Consider the following 24,371-nt stretch of genomic DNA (forward strand, 5'->3'; position numbering starts at 1 on the left):
CTGTTGTGGACCACCTGAACTCGGCTTCCTCAAAGTCCTTTACCCAGCCTCTGCTGGGCCTGAGCTTTTGGAGGGGAAGGTGAAGGATGTCCCCAGGACAGCCTTGCCGTCACAGGGGGTGGGGCCACAATCCCCTTCTCTGGGCAAAGGACACCCCTATCAGGAAGGGGTCACTCCTGATGGTCTGGGTTCTGAGCTCATCAGAGTTGCCTGGACTGTGACGTTACCTCCCAAAGGGGCTCCTCTTCCTGCCTGAAACCCCCACCTGCCGCCAGGAAGCAGCCCCAGAGCAGCCCCTGATGCAGCTTGGACCTGGCCACTTCAGGGACAGTGCCCTGGGGTCAAGGCCTGGGAAATACCACCTTGAGACATCATGCCGCCCAGCTCATTCATTACACAGATAGGAAAGCTGAGGCCCGGAGGAGTGGGTTTACCCAGGGTCACCCAGCTAGTAGATGACCGGACCAGAACTTCAACCCAGGGACTTCTATGGCCGGGTGTTTTCGTTGTTCCCCATCTCTCCTCATGATTGCTACTTCCCAAGCTCCCAGCCACCCAGCGTCCCATGGATCTTCCATGGTTGGGGAAAGGGGCAGGGCTTTAGACATAGCTGAAAATGACACGGGAGGCAGAAGGACGCAGGAAGCATTTATTAAAGGCCAGAGCTGAATTCTACAGGAGGCAAGAGGCAGGGCACAGGCAGTCTCTAGTGGATTAGAGGAAAGGACTGAGGAGAAAGGCAGTGATGGAGAACAGCCAGATAGAACTTGAGCTTCCCAAGGCTGCCTCCTGTTGGCTCTTTGAGGAAAATGCAGGTATAAGTGGATTTTCTATGCCACTGTTTCAACCAGTGGCCTGATAGTATCTTTTCTCTGAAAGAAGCCCTTAGCCCCAGCCTCCCATGCTACAAGGGTCCCTACAGCAAGTGGGGACTTCAGTAAATGTGATCACTCATCATTGACCAAGCTGGAGCACTTTCTTATCTTCTTACCAACAGGGCCTGTGTTCCCCATCTTTAGGCCCTAGGAATCCTCCAGGATCAGCCCTTTATTCCAAAACATCCACCCACCCCACCCCTGAGTCTCTCCCATCCTGACCTCAGTTTGCCCTAGCCTCCCTTAGGGGTTCCAGGTTTGCTATCACCCTGGTGTGTGGGTAAGTCTACCCCTAACCTCAGATCACACTCTGTCCCTCACCTTTGGCAACATCCTGGTATCCTTTCACCTACAAACAAACTTTTGATCATCAGCCAATTCCAACCCCCCACCCACACCCCGACACTTAGTATCCTGAAGCTGATATTCTGAACCTCTAGAGGGCACCACCAGCCAACTCTGGGAACTGTAGGACTAAGGCACATGCCTACCTGCATCCCTCCTGGGGATTGGAGTCAGAGTCACTATGGCTTAAGGGACAGGCCAGGGGCTGCATCCAGGCTCCCCAAGGTCACTGGGCACCAGGCACTGGCTAGGCTAGATGGGAAAGAGATGAGGCAGAACAGTGCCCACTCATCTGGGCAGGATATGGATGCTGGAGCCTGCAACTGAAGAGTGGGCCACTTCCTAAGAAACCAGAAACACAGGCCAGCCCACCCACGCAAGCTCATCTGCCCAGCCAGTCCTCTAGCACTACTCTCCCTCACTTCCTAATACCATGGATTGCATTTCAGGATGGGAAGAGCCCTCAGAGGTCATCTGAGCCAATCCATTCCCTACTAGAATCTCCTCTATGCATCCTGGCCACTGCTTGCATACCTCCCATAACCAGGAACTCTTTGCCTTCCTGCTTCCAAATGGGCAACCTCAAACTCAGGAACATCGGGTAAAGCCAGAGGGTAGCATTTAGCTCCATATTAACTCTTCTCTCCCCAGCTAAACTTTGAGCCAAGCCTGCCGTGAAAGGGCCCAGAAGAGACAGATGGGTTGGAGGACCCTGTAGAATTCCTGGAGGCCCAAGTCCTGCATATGGGGGAAATCGTTGCCTTACAGCTTTCTTCTCTGGCTGCAGAAAAGATGCCCGGGACAGTCTGAGCTGGGGTGTAGAAAAGCATGAGAGGGATCTGAGAAGAGGAATCTTCCCGCCTCTTTTTCTCAGAGAGGACAGCAGGGCACCTTGAGCTGGCCCAGGAGACCCTCTCTAAAGGTCACCATGGTAAAAATAGAGCTTGTCTGGGAAGGGATGGAAAACAGCTGCTCTTGCCTGGGACTTGGTGCCAGGGAGGCGGATGGTCAAGCCAGGGCCTGGACAGGGAATTTAGGCATAGGATCTTCTGAACACACCCCTCATTTGCCAGACTCCAGAGACAGGAGCAGGGCAGGGAGGGAGGGATATAGAATCTTTCAATGCAGCAAGTCTGGGGGTCCATATGTACAACACCCTACCTCTTCCAAGGCATTTATGTGCGTGTATTGATGGAAGGGGGAATTTAGACCTCTGGAGATTGCCTTGGCCAAAACTCCATTAAACAGATGGGAAAGCTGAGGGGCAGTAGAGGAAGGGTCTTTCCCACAGTGACTTGAGCAAGGGCTAGAACTCAAGCTTGGATCACTACCCTAACCCCAAGCCCAGAGCTTTCATCCTCTGACCCCTTATCTCTGGGTCTATCAAAGAGGCCAGACCCCTTGGGGATGCGGTGCTGGGATCTTGCAAGTCCTGATTCTTCTTTCCGCCTGGCCCTCCCTGGGCAGGGATGCGGCGGGGGCAGGGACGGCTTTAGGTGGTGCAGGAGGCCTCGGTGGGGAGGCTGCCACGCTTGAGCCTCAGGCTGCCATTCCACCCGCGGGGACAGATGTTGTAGCCGAGGATGCCGGGCGACTTAGCCCCGGAGTCCTCGGAATCAAGGGACACGTCGGAGTCCGTGGGCGAGCGGCGGTAGGGGAATGGCTTGGGCGGCACGGGCAGCGGGCTCTGGGGACTGGTGCAGAGCGAGGGCCCGGTGGGCAGTGGGCTCCGCGGGATGGGAGCGAATGTGGCCCCGGGCACTGCGGCCGAACCGGGGCGGGCGGGCTGCGGCGAGCGCATGCGCGGCGGCGGCGGCGGTGGCGGCGGCGGCGGCGGCGGAGGCGCCCTAGGCGGGGAGAACGGGCGCAGGCTCTCGGAGCCCGCCGGCCGCGGGGAGGCGCTCTTGCGCCGGGCCGCATTGATGATGTTTCGCGCCAGGAGCGCCTGCAGCTGGCGGCTGGGGGGCCGCGCCTCTGTCTCAGGTCGCAGCGGGGATACTGAGCGCTCGCTCCACGACGGGGACATGGGGGGCGGCGGTGGCGGCAGCGGCGGGGGGCTGCTCATGCTGCTCCCACGGCCCGGCTCCCACGGCCCCGGGCTCACCCAGCCATCCAGGCTGCTGGGGGGCCGGGATGTGCCCGGCGTCCAGGGCGGGGAGGTGGGTAGGCTCTCCCGGCGGTCCTGGGGAGAGAGCAGAGAGGGTGGGGGCAGGCGTTAGTGCTGGGCTCCTCTGTACTGGGCTTTCAGAAGGGACCTACTCTGTTGTGTCCATTGTGCAGAATCGAGAAGCCAGCGACCACAGTCAGGTAGTGCCTGCAGTGAAACGCAGGTGCTCCAACTCTCAGCCCAGATGCTGGGAAGAGCCCACGCTGCCTGTCCCTGTGCTTCACGGGGAGGGGTTGACTAGCGATTAAGAACGCTCGCTTTGGAGATAAACCACTTTGCTTACTAAATGAACTCGGGCAAGTTGCTTCAGCTACAGAAGCAACTCAAAGCCCCTGGGCTTTAGTTTCCTCCTCTGTGAAATGGGAGTATAGCATCAGCACATACCCTACAGGACTGTTGTGAGGAGTAAATGAGATAACTCATGTAAAGCAGTATCACTGTATCAGAAAATTCCCTGGAAGAGAGTAAGGTGCAACAGATGTTAGTTATGGTAAAGGCATACTGGAAGGATACATGTGCAACCAACCAGAGTGGTTCCCTATTAGGAAACTGGGTGAACAGGGCAGGGTACACAGCCACAGGGGTAGGAATAAAGCTGTTAAGGTATTACTTTTTAAATAAGTTTAAGGTTTTGAACTATATGGCTATATTATCTATTCAAAAAATTAAAACCAAAAATACTGGTCATTATTACTAAGGTTGGACTTGAGGAAAGGCCCTCTCAGTCCCAGTCCCCTGCTGGGTTGCCATGGTCACCTCCTAATTGTTCCTTGGATACCTTGAACAGGGAGGAAGTTCCCACTGACAGATGGAAACATAAAGGGATGCTGGGTGGTTCCTCCCTAGGCAGCACAACCCCCTCAGTGGACTTCTTGCCAGCATGAGGTGAGGAGTGTGGACTGGGTGAGGCCAAGCTGGTGAACTTTGAGGTTATAAAGCACTGCTCTGCTATACACTACCTTTCCTGCGTCCTACCTCCTTAGGGACTTTCCAGCCTACAAAGTTCATTCTCATCCTTACTCTCTCACTAGCTCCTCACAGCAACCTGGTGAGGTAGCCTGCATTCTCACACTCATTTTACAATGATGAAAATGAAGTTCAGAGGTGTAAATAACTATCCGGTGCGTTCTGCCCCACCGGGATATGTGTGTTTGTGTGAGAGAGACTATCTGCTGCTCATAGGCAGGGACACCAGGCTTAAACAGCTTGACTGGCTTGAAAGTACAAGGCTTGGAGATCCATGCCCAGCATGTATCTGCTAAACCATCCAGTTGTTCAGCCAATCAGATTCCAGCAATAAGCCGGTTCACTCAGTCTTCAATCCAAATTCACCAGCAGTCATCCCTCAGAGTCCATTCAGTGTCTCCTACCCAATCAAAATCTAGAACCATTCATAAGCTCCATTCTCTCATCCAATCAGTAACCAGCCACAGCCAAGCCAGTTGTCCAATCAGAATCGTCTCATCCAATCAGACTCTAATTTCTCCCAATCAAAAAGAAGCAACAAAATATGTCTTCTCCAAACAATGCAGCAGCTATTAGATGATAACAGACTCAGAAACAGAGCCCTTTAACCTAAAGAGGAATGTGGTGTGAATGTGTGAACAGGAGATTTTTCACGAGATGGTAATGTTAGGGATCTCCTGGGGACATCCAAGGCCCCAATCATCAAGTAGGAAAGTTAAAGCTCAGCATGGGCTCTACCCTCCTTTACACCCAGGGTCAGAGTTGTCATACATGAGCCAGAGACACTGGGAGCTGCTGTCCCTGAGACACCTCAGGGATCTTTCAGTCAGTGTGTCTGTGGGAAGTGGAGCCAAGAGTTTATGATCCAAGCCCATCAGCGAGCACTGAGGCAGAGGAACCAGGGCTTTCAGTCAGGGGAAGAGCAGACTGGGGCAGGAGGAGCTATGATAACTGTCTGAAATCTCTAAAGGCTGTCTCTGCCTTTAGTAGCCACAAGGGGAAGGGTAGGCCAGCAAGTGGAAGGAATTAACTTCTCAGAACCCTAGGCTGGAATGGTGGGGGCAGTGGCGAGGCGAGCAGCTCCTCATCCTTTGGAGCTGGGCCAGGGGTGTGTGTGTGTGTGTGTGTGTGTGTGTGTGTGTGTGTGTGTGTGTGTGTGTGTGTGTGTGTGTGTGTGTGTGTGTGTGTGTGTGTGTGTGTGTGTGTGTGTGTGTGTGTGTGTGTGTGTGTGTGTGTGTGTGTGTGTGTGTGTGTGTGTGTGTGTGTGTGTGTGTCTGTGTCTGTGTCTGTGTGTTGGCGGCTGGGTGCATAATACCAACCAAAAGGCTGCAGGGAATCAGAACTATTCACTTTCTGTCAACGACCTTAATGCACTGTACACACCAGAACTCCTTGGAAATGCACGTGGGTGAAAATTCAGAAAGGAGCACCCACTTAACCCAGCCCCAGCCCCAAAGCAGGGCATGTGTGTGGGGTGAGGGTATGAGCAGAGCAGAGTCAGACAGGAACTATCAGAGTGCACAGAGAGCTAGCTCCCAGACAGCCTCTGTAATCCTCCCATTGCATGGAAGGGGAAACTGAGGCCCAGAGGTGGAAGGGGTTGTCTAAGGTCATACAAGGAGTCAGGTGCAGATCTGGGACTAGAACCCATTTTTCTGACTCTTGATGGCAGTTTGTTCTTCTCCACCAGGGGCAGAAACTCTGTTTTCAGGAGCCAGGTGGTGATGACTGTGGGAAGTGGCCAGATTTAGATAATAGGGGTGGAGGGTTGCGGGGGGGCAGTGACCTGAGGAAACCGGAAAGAGTATATGCTCTGGCTAAAGGCACTTAAATTCTACTCTTAAGGAATTAAAATAAAGCTGGGCCTTAAGGGGCATGGGTTTTCCCCATGCTCTACAGACTTTTTGGCTAAACTTTGAAGGAAAACAGAAGAATGCAATTTCCACAGGATCTTGGTTCCTCAGTGCTGACCCGGGGAGGGAAGAGGGCAGCCCTCACTTCCAAGCCAGCACACAGCTGTACCCTTGGCAGATCCAGACACTCAGCAGATGCAGGCAGCACGCGGAGATGTACCACAGGCTCACACGCAGTAACTGAGCAGCCCCCACCCCACCCACTTCCCAGGCCAGAATCAGGGAGGAGGGAGAGGGCCCTGACCACCAGCCAGCGAACGCGGAAGAAAGAAAGAAGCAAGACAGATTTGAGGCAGAATGTATTGAGAACAGGAGAGAAAACAAAGTTGAGGGAAGAGCTTGGCCAGCCTGGCCGCAGGAGCTGCAGGATGAAGGGTGGGCTCTTCCATTGCTGGCCCTCAGGGGTCGAAGGGAGCAGGGGTCCGGAACAGGGGCTTCACTCTGTCCTGGGAGGGGCCTGGCATGAAGGAGCTGAGCTCACTCATGACTCCCCCACGCATGCCCCCATGTTCTGGGCAGAATGAACTCACTGGGAAGGCACCCCTGTTCCCATGGAGACGAGCTGAGAGCTCACGAAAACTGCAGGCTCAGCCCAGCATGGGCACCGCCTCCACCACCCCTCGCCTCGTCGGGGAGCCCAGAAATAGGGCTGGGAAAGGGAAAGTGGGTGGTGCTCGGCCCCCAGTCTTGGGAAGCTTCCATCTGAATTCTGCCTCTTGCGTCTATATTCTCTCATCCCCCCACAAAGCCTGGTTTTGGTGGAGGGGGCTGCAGCACATCAAAGGTTCAGAGGTGGTGAGGATCTCAGACTACCTGACTCAAAACCCTCACAGCGTGAATAGGGAAACTGAGACCCAAGGATACACATGGAGACCACGTTTTAGAATCTAGATCTCATAAGTCCCAGCCTTTCCCTCAAAACCATAAGGTCTCCTAGGTCCCGTCCCTAGCTGCTGTGCTCCCACCCAGCCCTTGCTGTGCTCCCACCGTCTCCAGGCAGTCCTGAGCCTGAGCCATCCCAACCTAAACTTCTGATCCCGGGCCTCCTGCAGCAGCTCATTCCAGCCACACCCTCCCCAGGATACCCTTGCAGACATCTTCTCCCCATCTGTCCTACAGCAACTAGGACCATTCCTTCCCCTCTCTTCCCGGGGGGGCTGTCTTACCACTTACAAGGCCTTTCTCCCAAAGCACCAGCCTATCCTCTCAATTCTCACAGATTCTCACAGCTACGAGGGCCCCCATTGAGAAAATAGGCCCAGAAAGGGAAAGTGACTTGGCCAAAGTCACACAGCAAGTGGGAGGCTGAGATGGGACCAGAGTCTGCCTCTCCCGCCTCTCCCCCTGTGGCCTCTACTACTGCACGGAAATGGCTGCTTTTAGTCGTGTAGATCTTGGCTGAGGTTAAGCCAAAACAGCCAATGGATACATCACTAGCGGCTCTCTTCTAGCTGCACACCCACCACTGCACATCCTTTTACAGGGCTCTCTCTCAGGGATCCCCTGGGGCCTCCCACACCCCAGAACAGTGAGGGCAAGCCAGGTGGAATCAGGACTGAGGTCTGGGATAAACTGCATTAGCTGTCTAGAAAGCGGAGCCAGATGTTTGGAGAGGGCACAGAGGCAGCTGAGCAGAGGGGCAGGAAGAAAAGCATCAGACAGCAGTGGTGGGCTAAGTCCTCATCCAGCAGAACCCAGGAGAGAAGAAAATATGAAGGCCAAGGCAAAGGTCTCTGAAGCAGCAGAAAAGAAACAGTGTCCAGAAGGCAGAGGTGGAAGAGAGACCTGTGGAGGTGAGAATCCAGCAACAGGCAGAAAGATGCCAGAGCTGGGGCCACAATGAGGGCAGGCCCACCGGGGCGGCTGAGGAGGCAGGCCCTTGGCTGGCTGGTTCCACAGGCACGGGCAGGCTCTGTTTGTTCCAGAAGCCCCTGTTAGTTCCCTTGTAGGCCTTTACCCAGCAAGACGCTGGCATCCCTACTGCTCACAAAGGCCAAGGGAAGTCCCCCAGCCTCGTTAGGGCCTTCCAAGGGAGCTTTCTCTCAGGGACCCTCCTCCCCACCCAGCAGCAGGCTTCAGATCCTTCAGACATGGAGCCCAGCCACCTGTGGTAGGGAAGGGGCAGCTGCAGCTCAGAGAGGAGAGGTGGCCTGCCCAAGATCACAAAGCTAGCCGCTGGCAGCGTCAGCCCTTGAGCCCTGAGTCCACATACTCCTGACTGTCAGCCCTGTGCCACCTCCTGCCATATCAGCTCTCCATCCAGCCCTCTGAGAGGGGGGCCCTGACAGGCAGCGGGATCCCCGTGGGGTCCGTTACTTGAAGCAGAAGGAAGGCTTCCACACCTGAGCCTCGATCCCGGCATTACGGGTGGAGAAGGAGGGCCTGGGGGCCTGCTTGGCTCGGGGAGACCAGGCCCTGGAGGGAGACACGGGGGAGATATCACTGCTGTAGGTAGGGCTCACGGTAGTGGGCTGGAGGCCATCCTGGCCAGGGGAGGTGTAGAGGCCCGGTGAGTTGCGGGAGGGCCGAGGCAAGGCAGGAGACGGCGGGAGGGCCGCCTTGGGCAGGCTGGGTGCCAGGTCCAGGGAACTCGGCTTGGCAGGTGAGGCGGCTCTGGGCGAGGCAGCTCTAGGCGAGGCCTTGGCAGGTTCCTTGATGGGTGAGAGGACGAACAGCGAGGGCCGCAGCTGGTAGGGTGGCTGCTTGGTGGGCTCTGGGCGCAGGACCCCATTCTCAGGCAGGTAGCCATGGTAGAAGGAGGCAGGCGGGGTCCGAGCTGGGCTTCGGGATGCCACTCGGAAGCCACCAGGCGCATTCGTGGAGTACTTCCAGGATGAAGGCAGGGACATAGTGGGCGAAGGGCAGCGGGCCAGTTCCGTGTGGCCCGAAGACTCGATGACGTACTTCTCCATCCGGGACTGGCGGCGGGCGTAGAGCTCAGCCCCCTTCCCGGAGGCCTCGGAGAGGTTCTGGTTGGGTTTGGGCTTCGGCTTGGCCTGGATGCGCGGCGACTTGAGGCACGAGGCCCACTCGGGGAGAGTCTCCTCGGCGCCCGCGGGGCTGGCCCTGTCCCGGGCTGTGGGCTCCTGCTGGAAGTTGGAGGCCTCGGCCCCCAGCGCGAAGGGCTCCTCCTCCACGCCCGCCTCCCCCTGGTCTCTCTGCCTCCTCTTCTCATCAGCCGTCTGGACCAGATCCAGCAGGTCTGGATTCGGGGTCACCTTGGGCTTCTCCACGAAGGTGAACATGGATTTCCGGCTGCCCCTGCGGGCCATTGACTCCTCCAGAATGCCTGTCTTGCTGGCAGGAACCACCTGGCCCCTTAGATGAGAAGGCTTAGGGTCGGAGCAGGGGTACAGGGCAGAGTAAGAGGGGGGAGACCTAACCCGGGAAGCCAGGGGGGCCGTGGACAAGGTCTCAGCATAGGTAGGGGGCGGGGTGAAGGCTCCCAAGGGGCGTCTCTCCAAGGCGGGGCTTCGCTGTGCCATGGGCCTCCTCTCCAGCATGGGGCTGTGGGACATTACGTGTCTCTGTGGCCGAGGGCTCCGGTCTGCTATGCTGGGGGGCTGGGTAGCTGGGGCCTTCTCCCCAAGATGTCGTCTCTCTATCATGGGGCTCCGCTCCATCTGGCTGGTGCTCCCTGAAGCCTGGATCCCAAAGGGCCTGGCTGTCCTGTTGACCACGGATGGGGGCTTGGCCAGCGTGAGGTGGACCTCACTGTACAGCTTGGTGGGCATGGTTGTGGCTGCCTGCCCGGACATCTCTTGTTCTGCTGACACCACTGGGGCGCCGAGCTGGACATCGATGAGCAGGGAGCTGGACATGAAATCTGGGGCTGGGGGCCCGGAGCTGGAGATGGGAGTAACTTCTCTGGAGAAGGCGCTGGTGGTGGTAGATGGAGCTGATACCTTATCAATTACGAGGGTGCTGGATCTCACCTCTGCAGCTGGCTCCTGGGGCTGCCCACCAGCACACAGGGTGCTGGGTTTGAAATCTGGCACTGTGCCATTAGGCGGGAGTTGTGCTTCTGAAGAATTCTGTTGGACACTAGAAAGTGGCAGGCTCTGCGGGGTGACAGTTGCCGGTAGGTTCTGATTGACATCTGTGGCTGGCAGGTTGTGGTTGCTGTTAGAAGCTGGAGTGATGAGCGTGGTGCTGGATGAGGGGAGGTTTTGGTTGACATCTGCGGCTGGGCTGTGGACCTCCGGGGGTGGGGTTGGTGGGGTTGGTGGGGTTGGTGGGGTCTCCTGGGCTTCTCGGTTCTGGGACAGGTGGAGCCCATTGGCTGTCAGCAGGGCGGCGTTCTCCTTTAAATAAACCACCAGTGGTACCTCTTCCTCCTCACTGGCCATCTTCTCCAGGTGCCGCAGCAAGCTGGCCTCCTCTGAGCAGCCCTCCATGCTGTGACCAGGGACCCTTATATCAGAGCTCTGGCAGTTGGGGTTTCTCGGAGGGCCTGGCTTAGGGACTGAGGTGGCACTCAGGCTGAGCCCTGGGGCATGGCCTGTGGGGCTGGCAGGGGTCACTCGGAGGGACTCCTGGCTGGGCTTCTGTCCCCTCTGGCCGTGGCTCTCCAAGGTGAACTCATTCACCCTCTGCCGGCGCCTGTTGAAGAGCTGGACTCCGCGGGAGTTGGAGCTGGGAGGGGTGGTCAGCTGGGCTGCGATCTGCTGGCTCCTCGCCTTGGCCTCTTTTAGATCCTTCTCGGTGAGGCTGGTGCTCCGGCCCAATGCTGCAGGAGGGACAGAGGCCCAGTTAGCAATGGAATTGCAGAGCCACAGGGTACACAGGCAGACAGACAGACAGTCACCCGTGCTCCTCCTACAGACGGCCTTTTCCCCTGGAATTTTATCTTTACTCACTATTTCCTAGAATCCCCTCTCCTCATAAACATCCCTGACCCAATCATCATGGCCCAACTCAAATGCCACAGCCTGTGTAATACTTCCCCTGATTACCTTTTCAATATTAACCAATCCCTTCCTTGTTTGGATTCCTCCCGAAAGGTTATTGACATGGCCTTTTACCATACCCAGCAGGAACACCTCACCCTAGCAGTCAAGTCCCCACTACATCCCAGACTTATCTCCCACCACCCTTCTCCTCTCTCACTGGACTCTGCCCAGCTGGCTTTCTGTTTCTTGAAAATGCCAAGTTGCTTCTGCCCCAGGGCCTTTGCACTGGAATGATCTTTTCCCAAGTGGCTTCCATGTTGGTTCCTTCTTACCACTCAGGACTCACTTGAATAACGCCTCTCCAGAGGGACCTTGCTCTATAATCAACTTTACCCTCACCTAACCCATCTCTTTGTTTTATTTTCTTCACAGCATTCGACACAATTCAGAATTATCTCCTTTACACATTTCCGTGTTTATTATGTCTCCCCGACCTAGAACATAAGCTCTAAGGGGGCAATGACTTTGCTTGACTTGTTCATTACTCTAACCCTGGCCCCTAGAATAGTGCCAGGCAAAATGTGGGCACTCAGGAAGCATTACTGAATGTATGAGTGGACCCCCAGGACATTTTCTATGTGCATATCTTAGGGCCTTTTATACCTTCAAACTCATAGAGTAGTCATTTGTTAATACTAACACTAACACTTCTTCTTTTTAGAATAGGTAATACATTCACATGGTCTAAATTTTTTTTAATTTTAAAATAGCAAAAGGTATACAGTGAAAAATGTCCCTCCATCTCTGAATGCCCTATACCACAAGTCACATAACAACCCTTATTAGTTTCTTCTAAGTCCCTGCAGAATTTCTTCCCATCTTCATTTAAACAATCTTTTCAAATTCTCATATTTTAGTATTATAAAATAATAATAAAAATTTAAAATATTATAAAAGTCCTAAGTGGGGCTAATTTCAGCAGTGACTTTACTAGAACATTGCATTACTTCATTTTATCCTCACAAGAACACTAGGACACAAGCATTACTCGCCCATTTTACAGAAGCGGAAAATGAGGTCCAGAGACTTGTAAGAAACTCACCCAAGTTCACACAGAAAAAGGTGGCAAGGCTGGAGTCATAACAAGTTCTCACTGGGTCCACAGCCCATGCTCAAGCTGCCTGCTTGTCCCAAAGATCCCTTTGGGACATACAGGGATAGAGTCGGTGGGAGTTGGGGTTCAGTCTGGGGCTGGAGTCTGAGGCCTGAGGTCAGGGGTTAGGTCCCTATTAATCTGTAAGTTCACTACATGCAACCATTTTTCATTACATCCCCAGTGCCCAGCTGGTACACAGTCAGTGCTCAATCTGTGCTTATTGAATAAGGAATAAAGAAATGAATGTGGGAACAAATGGTCCGATGGACAGATGGATGGGACAGCCTGTGGCCAGGGATGGCAGCTCAGTCAGTGGCTTTGTCACCCCACCCTCACTGTGGGCAGCTAATTAGTTCTTGAGGAATCTGACCCTGCTTTCCCTCCTACCTTGCCCTCATTAGCACCGGCCATGACCTCCTGAGTGGGTCTCCAGGGACAGTTTTTCTAGGCTTCCTGCCAGTGAGGCTCAGAACTCATGGACTCTCGGAGCTGGAAGAGCCCTTACAGAGGAGGCCTTTCACTACCACCTCCATTTTACAGATGAAGGGCCTGAGGTCCAGAGAGTGGCGCAGGGTGGAGCTCACACTTGGGTCAGCAGAGAGCCCACACAGAAGCAGCTTTACTGGGAACAGGCCCAGCAGCCACAGGCCTCTGTCCTCTACCTCCGACTTCCCTCCTCCCATCACAATGTGACCCCCCCCCAACACCTGCACCCACCTGTCCAGAACAGGGACAGCACACAGCCTGCCCCACGCACCCCTGACACCTGCTTTCTCCTGGTAGGACTCCCCTCCTACCTGGATCACCCCATCTATAAAAGACGAAGGCTCTGGGGGTTGGGCCAGGCTGCTACCTGGGAGGGAGTTTAGGTAGGGGGAAGCCAGCCACACAGGAGGGCCCTGAGAGGTGGCTCGGCTCATGCAGGGCCCATGTCCTCTGCTCTGCTTAGAAACCAGGCCTCCCGGCCCAAATCCAGGCTCTGCTATTTGCTAGCTGCATGACCTTGGCAGGTTACCGCACCTCTCAGAGCCAGTTTCCTTAACTGAGAAGAAGGTGATAAAAGCACTGACGTTGGGGTTGGGAGGCTACGCTGAAGTCATGAATGCCAAAGAGATTACTGTCGTCTGGCCCAAGTGGACGGGCAGAGGGCGCATGCTACCTTGGGATAAGCTGACAGTTGGTGACCCCACTCAGCTCCTGGGAGGGGTTAGAGCTTCTTCTAGCAAAGGAGATTTACTCCACAGATCTCAGTCCTGAGAGGGGATGAGACTCCCTTCAGGTCACACAGCAGGGGATTCCAGAGTTACTGGAAGCCGGGATTATTGCCCCAAGTCACAGAACCAGAATCTCAGGGGTGGCTGTCATCGGGTCCAGTTCCCTACACGATTCCTGCTCCCCTACAGCCATGCCCCTGAGGTACTAGCCTCTGTTTACACACTCAACTGACAGGGAGCTCGCTACCCGGAAGAAGTGTCTTCCACTAATGAACATTCCTCAGCTATAAAGTCACTCCTCACGTTCGTTTCACCTCTTGACACGGCTCAGCCCCCCCTGCTCCCCAGGTAAAGCGCTTTCTCTCTCCAGCCTGACAGCCCTGCAGAGACTCAGCCACAAGTCACAGCCCCATGGAGCGTGGTCAGGACACACATCCCGAGACCTGCCTCTGCTTCTTACGGCGCAGCTGCAGCCATCGTAGCTCACACCGATCAGGCTCTTACTGTCTACCCAGACGTGCACTTCACACATACTATCTTGTTTAATTCCCACAACAATTCTATGAAGCACAAATTATTAGTCACTTTGTAGTGGTGAGAAAACCAAGGCTCAGAAACAGCGTGAGCTGTCCAAGGTCACAGGGCCGGAGAGCAGTGGGGCAGCTCCCCCTGGCTCTTCATGACTCCAGAGAGCACCAAGCTGTCTGGCTAGCAGGTTCCCACAGTGCCAGGCTCCTAGGAAGGGCTTCAGTGTTGGGGTATTCCAGAGCTCCCAAAGTCCTTGCTCTTTTCTGTTTTTCTCCTTACTTCTCTGCTTCAGTCCCCCAGGATGTGGGGATAGAAAATGCTCAAATGTCAGAGCACGAAGGGCCCTCAGGGAGAAGCTGGTCTGGGAGGCTTTGGAGAGGGGAAGGGTCTCAGGGGAGACCGTGGGCCAGGACCTGGGGTTTAGGGACAAGAGGAAAGCAGCAGAACGGGCCAGGTCGGGAGAGAGCGCTGCCTCTGACGGAGCTCCCGCGCCCTCCATCCCAGCCCGCAGTGACTCCACAGAAAAGGAATTCGGCAGGAGGCTTGGACCAGACCCAGCCAGCAATCCAGGCAATTTTTGCCACCCTGCACAAACAAAGCTGAGAGACGGGGGGCTGAGCCAACTATGGGCACCCCAGAGTTCCCCAGTGCAGGGCACCAAGGGAGGCAGCTCCATCCAAAATTCCCCAGCCTAGGGAACTGCCACCCCAGTGATGCCCTAGCCACCAGGCTCCAAGATTGTGGTCCCTAGCATCAGAGACGCAAGAGATGGCCAAGGGCCACAGGGAAGAGGTCCTTGCTGACCTGCCCCCCCCCCAAGTCTGCCTGGTTGCAGTCTGTTCCCGGACAAGTCATAACCCTTCTCTAAGCTTCTACAGGGCCAAGTTGGGGTGCCGGCCCTTGAAAGACCCACTCTGGACAATGGATGAGGAACTCTGAAGACAGGCCTTCAGGAGAGAAAGGGGTGAGGGCAGATACAGGGAAGAGCTGGTCTGACAGGGCTGAATCCCTGAATTGGGAAGGGGGACAAGAGGCCCTGAGTTCAGCCTTTGGAATGAAGATGGCAAGGACTGCTGGAACTATGAAGCCCTCACTGTGGCCCAGGACCCCGTATAAAGTGCTGTGCATGCGCTTTGTACCCATCTTCTTGTTCCGTCCTCCCAACAACCCCAAGAGAGAAGTATGATTGTTTTCCCAGTTAACAGCTGAAACCAGAGCTCAGAGAGACCTGCCCAGGGTCATACAACCTGTAAATAGCAGAGCTGGGATTCAAAACTCAAAGTTCAGTTGCTGAATCTCATTTCCTAACTCCCCTGCCCTCCAGACCCTGACTCTAGAAGGAGGTGCACCAGTAGATGCTCTGGGGCACCCGGATGGGGGTCTGCAGAGTCCTCTGTTTCCGCAGCTCGCGATCAGCACCCCCAGCAGTGCCCTCTCCTCTGCACGCTCAGCTGCCTAGAACAGCTCATGCTTTCTCTCCCTTCTGCCTCTCGGGAGAAGAGCTGATAAATGCATTCTTTCTAAGGCAGAAATGACCGCTAGGACTAAAACACCAGTGGAGTGGAAAGAGCACAGTATTGGGAGTCAGGAGACCCAAGTTCAAGTCGGGCTCTGATGGGGATAAGCCCTTTCTCCCACCCCTATCATTTCTGTAGGCAATCAGTTCTGCCGGCCACAGGCCTTTTGGACTGAGGATCCAAAGGAGGTGGGGCAGGGGAACGGAGGCCAGAGCAGAAGGTCAGGTCAGGGAGAGAATTCAAGGAAATGCTTCTTCACACGGCTGCCGTCAGTGGGAGTGCCCAGGCCCCGGGTAGGGTGGAGAGGGACGGGGAGCCAGAGGTAGGAATAGAGACTGGCTGGAGACGGCCCATTGTGGCTGCCTGGGAGTCTTGGCAACGGGACAGGTAAACAGGCTGGGTAAACTGCCCCCCTGGTGGGGTCAGGAAGGAACCAATGGCTGGCCGCTGCACAAGCTCAGCCTCAGCTGGGGCAGGAAGATGAACTGGGCCTGAGTAATGGCCTGGCTACCTTGCCAGCCCCTGCCCCACATCCTCCCTGCTGAAAGGAGGAAATGACACAGCCTCCATTCCCAAGGGAGTTCTCCATCCATGCCAAAGTCCTGGTGAGTGCAACCTGATGGAGCCCCGGCAGACTGCTAGGCCTCGTCTCAGGAGGAGAATAATTCATACTAAGGTGGGAAGGACTGCCAGACACGAAAGATGCATAGGAATGGAAGTGGGGAGCCCTGCCACTAACCAACTGGCAGAAATCATCACGTGCCTCTCCCTTGATGTCCAGAGGGGAACTGAGACCAAAGAGGGATGCAGAATGCCCCAAGTCACACACCCTAAACCGCAAAGGCACCTTTGGGTGCTCACCTTACTCACTCCGGCTGGGTCCTCCCTGCAGCCCAGCTTCCCCCGGATACTGAGCCGGCCTCGGTTCCCAAAGCCTCCGGGGAAGGCAGCCAGTCGACTAGCTGACAAAGAGGAAAATCCCACATCGACGGCAGCGCGGAGGAGCTCGATGTGACTTCTCTCCTCCACAGATGACTCAGCTCAGCTCTTTATCAGGAAAAATGATTTTGCAACAGCCTTTTAAATGGCCTCTCCGCCACAAAGTCTCTCCCCCGCCAATCTACCCACCCCACGCTGCCAGATTCATCCCCCAGCCCCCACCCTGGCTCCACCGGTGTCATGCCTCTTTCCTGCCTCTCCAGGACGAGGAGGATCAAGCGGCAACTCCTCATCCTGGCATTCAGGGCCCCTGACGTCAGGGCCTGCCTGAAGGCTTGCTCACCTGCTCTCTGTACCCTCAGCAGCCAGAGGGAGTCCAACGGCTCACGTTCCCACACCTGCCCTGTGAGTTCTGGCCTTCGCTGTGGGGTTTGCACACACCCCTCCACCTGGAACCCTTCTGTTTCCTCTCCTTTCTACATGCTCAACCCCCTCAGCCTTCCCACCTAACTTGAATGGCACCACCCCCTCCAGAAAGCCTCCCTGTTTTATCTGCACCCTTAATAACCTCACCACGTTGCATATTATTCATTTCAGTAAGAGGTTCCCTCCAGGGCGTGCTCACCACATGCCAGGCCCTGGTTTCATTTACAGCAGCCACAAGGCCAGCAGTCCCCTCACCTCCATGTTAGAGAAGAAATGGGCTCAGAGGGGTAAAGTGACTTGCTCAAGATGGCAAAGCTAATCAGAGCAGAATTGGGATTCAAGCCCAGGGTGGCCTAGCACCCAGCCCGAGGCCCATCACGTGGGCCATGCTGCCTCCTCCCAACATCTTGCCCTGCAGCAATAAGTGTCTGGGTCTTATATCCCCCCAGAGATTGCAAGCACCTTGGGGGCAGGAGCCTCAAAAGCGTCATTCCTGTGTCCTGCCTTATACCCTACACCTTCCCCGGGGCTTGCAGAACAATGATGAAGTCCATGAGGATGATAACAGCCAACATAAGAGGAGTGACAGATGCTGGCAAGATAAGGGTTTAGCATGTATTTTCTCATCAAATCCTCACCAGAGCTCATCAAGGGAGGCCCCCTTACCTCTGTTTTACAGACGAAGAAAATGAGACCCAGAGAATTAGCAAACTCACCCCGGCTCTCACACCCAGCAAGGGACAGGCAGAGCAGAGCTGGAGCTGGGAGTCTTACTGATCCCAAGCCTGGGCCCCTCCTTCTGAAGAGCTCAGCCCACAGAGCACACTCACTTTCCCCACCCACTGCTTTGGCCCAGCCCAAATGCCACTTCCTCCAGGAAGCTCTCATTAGTCCATCCAGACTCCTAGATGACTGCTCCTCCCCTGCTCAACCTGGCCCAGGGGCCTTGGAACAAGAGAGGGGCTTGTAGGAAGCAATGGGTTGAGAAAGCTCAGGAACCAAGGCCCAAGGGGAAGGAGGCTGAGGCTGGTCCAACTCCTAGTAGCTTCTTGCTGGCAGGAGGTCGGGATCAGGCGGGGCAGGATGGGTGGGTTGGGGGGAACCTAAGACAAGGGCCCCCAGGTCGGCATGGGCCTTGGGTAGCAGCTATCCTTGCAGACCACTACTCACTGCTGGCTGACGAGGACCCTGCTGTGGGGTCCTCCTCTGCCAAGGGCCAGGAGCCACCACCTCCCTCCTACCTACTATACTGGACTAAACATTAATCTACAATTAGATTTTTAGGGACTTGGAAATGGTGACCCAGAGAGAGGCAGGCTCCACCCCAGGTGCACAGCAAACTGGAAAGGGCTGGTTCACAGGGAGCCAAGCTCAGACCCAGCCTCCCACCTCCCAGTACATCCCTGGTAAGCCAGGCCTGCCCTCCCCTCAGGCCCCTAGCGCTCTCCTGCTGCATCAGTCTCCATCATCCCAGCCCTGAAGGCCTTGAAGGAACAGAAACGATGCCAAACCCTACCCTTCCAGAGAAAACACTTAATCCAGGAGACAAAAAGGTGGTGCACCAGGGCAGGAGAGAGAGAATTCTGCCCAATCTGTGCCTCTGCCAGGGGCAGGGCTGGGCCCAGTCTATCTCTGGGTCCTCAGCCCCCAGCCCAGGGCCTAGCACACTTTGGGCCCTCTACAATGATACAGCTCTTCCTTTTGGCCCTGTGGCAGCCTGGGGCTAGGGCTGGTCCCATCCTCTCTCAATGCCCTGGACTCAGCAGAGGCTATCACCTGGGACAGGTTCACTAAGCGTTGACTAAATAAATGACTGAAAGTTGAGCACTCCCACAATCCAAATCCACCTTCACGTTTTACTCCACCATTCATCCCCCGAGATGAAATCCAGATTTCTCTAGATCCGAGACTCATCTAGATTCTAGATCAGAGATCTAGAGGTTGATTCCTAGAGGAAAGACGGGAGAGGAAGGAGGGAGGGAGCAACAAGTGGGTGAAGAAGAAGATGAAATCTCAAATGGCAGCGTTGGATCTAAGAGGCAGAATATTCCACTGAGTGTCGGGAAAAATATAGAGTCTAAGAGCACTGAATCAGGATGAAACAATCTGGGAAGGCTTCCTGGAGGAGATGGCGTGTGCCCTAGGTCTTGAAAGATGGACATGTGTAAATCCCAAGCCACAGGATAGCCCAGCGGGGCCTGGAAGGTTCAAAGCTATCCTCACCCTCTTTCCTTACCCTCAACTCCACTCACAGCCCCATCAAGACAGCTGGAGAGAAAGACTGAGGAACACGCCCACTCTGTGGGTTTGCCCAGAGGCTGTAGGTGAATGGGCTGGTCCAGATTGAGTTCCATAGGATCTGTGTACACGGCAAGGCTCGTGCCCAGAGCGCCGAAGCACCGAGGTATCGGCACCGTGGGCCTCCGGGTGGATTACATAACCGCCCCGCCGCCGGGGCCACAGATGCAGCCGGGACCCTCCTCCTCCGCCGCCGCCTCCGCAGCCATCTGTCTCTGCCGCTTCCCTCTCACAGACGAGGCCGCCGCACTGCCGAAAGCGAAGGCCAGCGCCCAGTGGTAAATTCCCCGCATTCCTTCCTCACAGAAAAATAAATAAGCCGGGAGAGAAAAACGCTGGAGGAATGATAATGACGGCCCCAGCACGCTGCAGTCCGCGCGCGCGGAGCGCGGAGCGCGGTCGGCAGCGGAGGGAGCAGAGCGCTCGCAGAGCCCAGCGCGTACGGGTCCCGGCCGGGAAGGCGGCGCCACTGCTTCTCCCCGGGGGGGCGTCCTGGCCACCGGCTCTGGGACAGATGAGCCCTCTCTCTCGGCCCCTCGGGCTCCCCCAGGCCCGCCAGCTCTCTCGCGCTCTCAGGCTCGCTCACGTCTGCGGAAGAAGGCGCTGGGAATCCCTGCGTCGTGGCCGGTGACCACCGTGGGCAAACTTGTCAGCGGCCGGCGCCCTCACTTTCATTATTTAGGTTGCTGTTTACTGAGCACGTCTTAAGTTCCAGGCATTATTATCATTATTTGATTATGTTTTATTTTATCTTTGCAAGCTGTGGACTGGAAGTACTGTTAGATCCATTTTACAGATGAGGAAACTGAGGCTCAGGAAGGTTTTTGTGATTTACCAAGGTAATTTGCCCACGCTCTCCGCTCCTGCCTCTCACTCCCATATTCATTCAGCCTGCCTGCCCTCCCCTAGGCAACCCTCCTTTACCAAATCGAACCATAGATGCAGTGTTTTTCCTTCCCACATGCAGCTCTTCGAGCTACCTTTAGTAAATCACTTCTCTGAGTCTCAACGTCCTTATCAGTAAACCAGGGATGATTATACCTGCTTTGCAGAGTCACTGCTGAACAAACGAGATGCAGAAATGATTTTTATAGGATAAAGCTCTGTGCACACCTGAGGGGGATTTAACTTCAGCCTTTTGCACAAACCTACATCTGCATAACTCTACCAAGTTAGGGCTCTGTCTGTCTCCCTCCCTCCCTTCTCCAGCCCTCTGTGGGTCTGGTCTCGCTCTTCTGTTCACAGTCAGACACAGCTCAACTTTCCCCTCCCCTTTCCACCCCCTCACCTGCCAGCATCCTCTCTGCCGGGGGACCCCCATGTCAACCTCTAGCTAATGGGCTGTAGCAGAGAGAACCAGGTTTGAATCCCAGCTCTGCCTCTTGTTAAATGTTAGCACCCAGGCCCCCTTGGAGCAGCCCCCAGGTCCAAGACTTCTGGGAGGGGAGGTGCAGCTGAGGCTGGCTCCCACCACTCAGTACACAGACAGTCCTGTAGCCAGAAGGGCACTGGGCCCTGGGCCTGCAGGAGGCTGCTGACCCTGCCGTCCCCCTGACCCCGTGCCATTCACCAATTACCAGGCATATCTGGCTCCCCTCCTGCAGGAGGAGTCTCCTGCCAAAAGAGAAGCTGAACCATCCAGCCCCACCCTCCTCTTGTCCCTCAAACTGCAAAAGAAAAGCAGACTGGAGGTCAGGAAATTCGGTTCCACTGTCTGTTTTGTCACAGTTTGGGTGAGACATTGGACTAGTTCCGGACCCTCTTTGGGTTTCAGTTTGTCCGTGTGTTTCAGCGAAGGAATTGGACTGGACCAGTGGTTCCTAGAGTGTAGCACCCCCACACCTCTGGAGTCAGCAAAAGGATTTAAGTGGTACCCTGATACTTAACATCTTAATGGTTATATAAATTTCACATGGGTATTGGGAAAGGAGTATAATAAGCATACCAAACCTGTGAAGGTATATTACTGCTTAGGGAGAGGTAAAAGTGGATATTTCAGTAACAAAAGTTAGACAGTAAAGAAAACGAGTAAGCACAGGTGGTGCACGAACTCATTCATTCAACTGTTATTTACTGTACACCAACTAAGGGCCAGGCACTGTTCATAGCCATGAAGAGAAACAGATAAACCCCTGCTTGCATTCTAGCAGGGGAGCAAGATAATAAATTTATAAGTAACTGTACAAGTAGGTCAGATGGCAAATGCTATAGAGAAAAATAAAACAGGGGTGGGAGATACACGGACTGCATAGGGTGGGGAGCAGTGTGCAAAGGTAAATAAGGTAATCAAGGTAGGCATCACTGAGAAGTCACATCTGAGTGAAGAAGGTGAGGGAGTGAGGCATCAGCATGTCTAGGGAAAGAGAGACCAGAGAGAACAGCTGGTGCAAAGGTCCTGAGGCAGGCTTGCACCTGGCTGGTTTGAGGATAGTGCACATAATGTGGAGGTGGCACCTGAATGAGGAAAACAGGTTCTCTAGTGGCCTTTCTACTTCTGCCCTTTTGGATCTCAGGGATCCTCTTGCATTGCAACCATTTGTGTGCACACGTATGCACACTCTGCACCATACACACTCTGTATAGCTTCTTCATGCTGGTGGGAACCTAGCTGGCAGCAGCACATCCTCCTCTGCACACATGCCTGCGCACAAAGGTGCAGCCAGCACACACACCCACAGAGGGGGCAGGACCTACACACCAATGTGTGCACACAGAGCACCTGCCAGTGTACATGTGGAGATACACAGACGCTCAGGTGGCAGACTGGCACAGATGCACATGCGGCAGGTCCACACCTTGTGGGCAGGCACACATATCTCCCTCCTGCCGGCCTGCTCTGTCTCCAAGTAACAGAGTCACCAGACCACCTTTACCTAGATGGCACATGTTCCTGGAAAATGGGAAGTGCACTGATGGTGTGGTTTTAAGTTCACTTCTCCACATCTCTGCACCTTAGTCCCGGTTTTTCTTTTCCAGGGCTACATTAAAATCAGCCACTTGATGCTCAAATGTCCCAAGGGATCATGTTGCTGTAGAGAATGTCCCTTTTTCTACCCCTCCTGCAGTTAAATGGACAAGCCATGTAAAATGCCTAGCACAGCACTGTAAACGTTACCAGCCACAACCAGCATCGTAGGTCCCCATCCCTGGCTTCCTCCGTTTAGGGTGTTCGGGGTGGGGGGGAGGGGAACAGCTGAAGAGTAGGAGGAAAGAGCCAGACTGGGAGCTGGAGACCCGGGTTTTAATCTCAACCTGATCTTCAACTCACTGTGAGGCCTCGGGCAAGTCTTGTCTCCTCTGGCCCAGATCAGAAACCTGTAGGTGCTGCAGAATTTCTCAGAGAGTGGGTCCAAACTGCAGATTCCTGGGCTCTACCCCAGACCCCGGACCACAGAATATACACATTAACCATCTCATCGAGGGGTTCTGAAGCATAGCCAGATTGGGGACCCACTGGGTTTTAGAGCTCATGATTTTATAAATGTGTTTATAGGTAAATTAACAGGAAAATGCTGGGAACATTGTCTGGCAAATAGACCCCATGTTAACAAAAAATACACTTAAGAAAATATATATAAGTAATTTTTACAATCCTTTGAATATTCACATACTTTAATAGTTTTCCTAACACCTTCATGTCCGTCAGACAAAGAACTACAGCAGGGATAGTGACACGATTTTACAGACAAGAAAATTGAGGCAGAGAAAACCGAGGGTCCTGGCCAGGATCTCACAGAGCACAGGTCCTTGGCTCCCCTCCAGAGACCTTGGCTCAGCTTCCTGAGATGTGCTACCTCGGGGCCTTATCACCTCGTAACATTTGGTTTTGATTTCTAACCCACAGTGGACATTGTGTACACAGTGTATACAGTCTTCCATTCCAGCTTTGCAAAAGCCCTGGACATACATGACTTCTCCAGGGACTCTGGGTTCACTGAGAATGGGACAACCTCAACCAGTTAATTTCCTTCCAGACATAACGACCCTCTCACTGGGTTGTGCAGGGGGTTCTCAAGGCCCTAACGCTACCTGCTACCATTTGATCTGGAATGGTCTTTCTGTTCTAGCCAAACTGAGTTCAAATCTCAGCTGAGCAGATTACTTACTACTCTGTATATGCCAAGCCTTGTATATGCTAAGCCTCAGTTTTCTCCTCTGTGAAGGGTTGTCCAAATGTCTACCCTGCAGCAGCGTGACTGTGAAGATTAGGTCTTATGTACGAAGTACCCAGCATCAGGCCTGGCACAAACGCTCTGGCAGTGACGGAGCACCATTAAGTCGCAGGCTAAAGCGTGACCTCCTGGAAGGCAGGCGTCCTGTCTCAGTCATCAGGGCACCCACACCCACCCCACGTCAATGCTCGGTTAGTATGCGCTGAATGGATAGGAATGAAATGATATCACCAAAGCACCTCCTTCCTGGTCCCAGCTCACCGCTGTATTTCACGACCCATTTCCCAGAGTCGGGGCTGGAGGCTCGGAGCAGGGATGCTCAGGGCTAGAGGGACGGTTACAGGTCCTGGGACATAGCCTCTTGTCTGCCGCGGTGGTGACGAAGGCCGCCCAGGAGGGCCAAGTTCTGGGACCTGAATGTAATCCTGTTGACTCAGAGGCATAAATAATGCACCAGCATGGTTTCTCCTTGTCGCCCTGTCACACTAAGAATAGCACCGGCCACCCTTTCAGGGATTTCTCGGGGAAGAGAGCAGGACACCAAGATGGGGACAAGCAGAGAAAGATGTCACTAGGCTGTGGACTGTCAAGTGCCCTCCCTTCAAGCCCACCTTTCCAAATCCGTAAGACTGAGGACCCTGGAGGTCAGAGCTGAAAGGGCTCTTAGAGGCACCTGGTCAGGAGAGGCCTGAGAAGATGGGGCACCACCCACCCTCTCCCACCAGGATTGTTCATTTTTTTCTTCTCTCTTCTGACACCCGTCCCAGTAATGCCTGTGCCCCAACCCAGCCCCCACACTCCTCCTGTTCCCTGTTCATATGACGAATAAATATAGAGTGGGTGGTTCCCCTCTTATGTGTCTCATCTGTAAAACTTTGGAGAGAGAGAAGATTCTATAGCTTTTAATTTTAAAATTTTTTTAAGTTTAAAAATGACTTAGAGCAGTGCTTCTTATACTTCAAT

General features: G+C 54.6%; 1 protein-coding gene and 1 long non-coding RNA gene across 6 annotated transcripts in view; one reads left to right on the forward strand and one right to left on the reverse strand.

Annotated features, from left to right (window-relative positions):
• The window catches only part of LOC140691333 (uncharacterized), a 43,258-nt gene that overhangs the window by 16,383 nt on the left and 2,504 nt on the right, over positions 1-24,371 (forward strand). The window lies entirely within an intron of this gene.
• SYNPO (synaptopodin) overlaps positions 636-24,371 on the reverse strand; it is a 64,848-nt gene continuing 41,112 nt past the window's right edge. For 4 of the 5 annotated variants that reach the window (XM_072954678.1, XM_072954673.1, XM_072954664.1 and 1 more), the window contains exons 3-4: positions 8,609-10,995; positions 636-3,402 (exon numbers count right to left, since the gene is read on the reverse strand). In XM_072954678.1, coding sequence (XP_072810779.1) covers positions 2,713-3,402; positions 8,609-10,995 — 3,077 coding nt within the window. In that variant the 3' untranslated portion in view covers positions 636-2,712. Of the gene's footprint in view, positions 3,403-8,608; positions 10,996-24,371 lie in introns of those variants that run through there. The other variant, XR_012066940.1, reaches the window with a different exon arrangement.

This window comes from Vicugna pacos, chromosome 3 (genome assembly GCF_048564905.1).
Source record: "Vicugna pacos chromosome 3, VicPac4, whole genome shotgun sequence".
Taxonomy (NCBI): Eukaryota; Metazoa; Chordata; class Mammalia; order Artiodactyla; family Camelidae; genus Vicugna; species Vicugna pacos.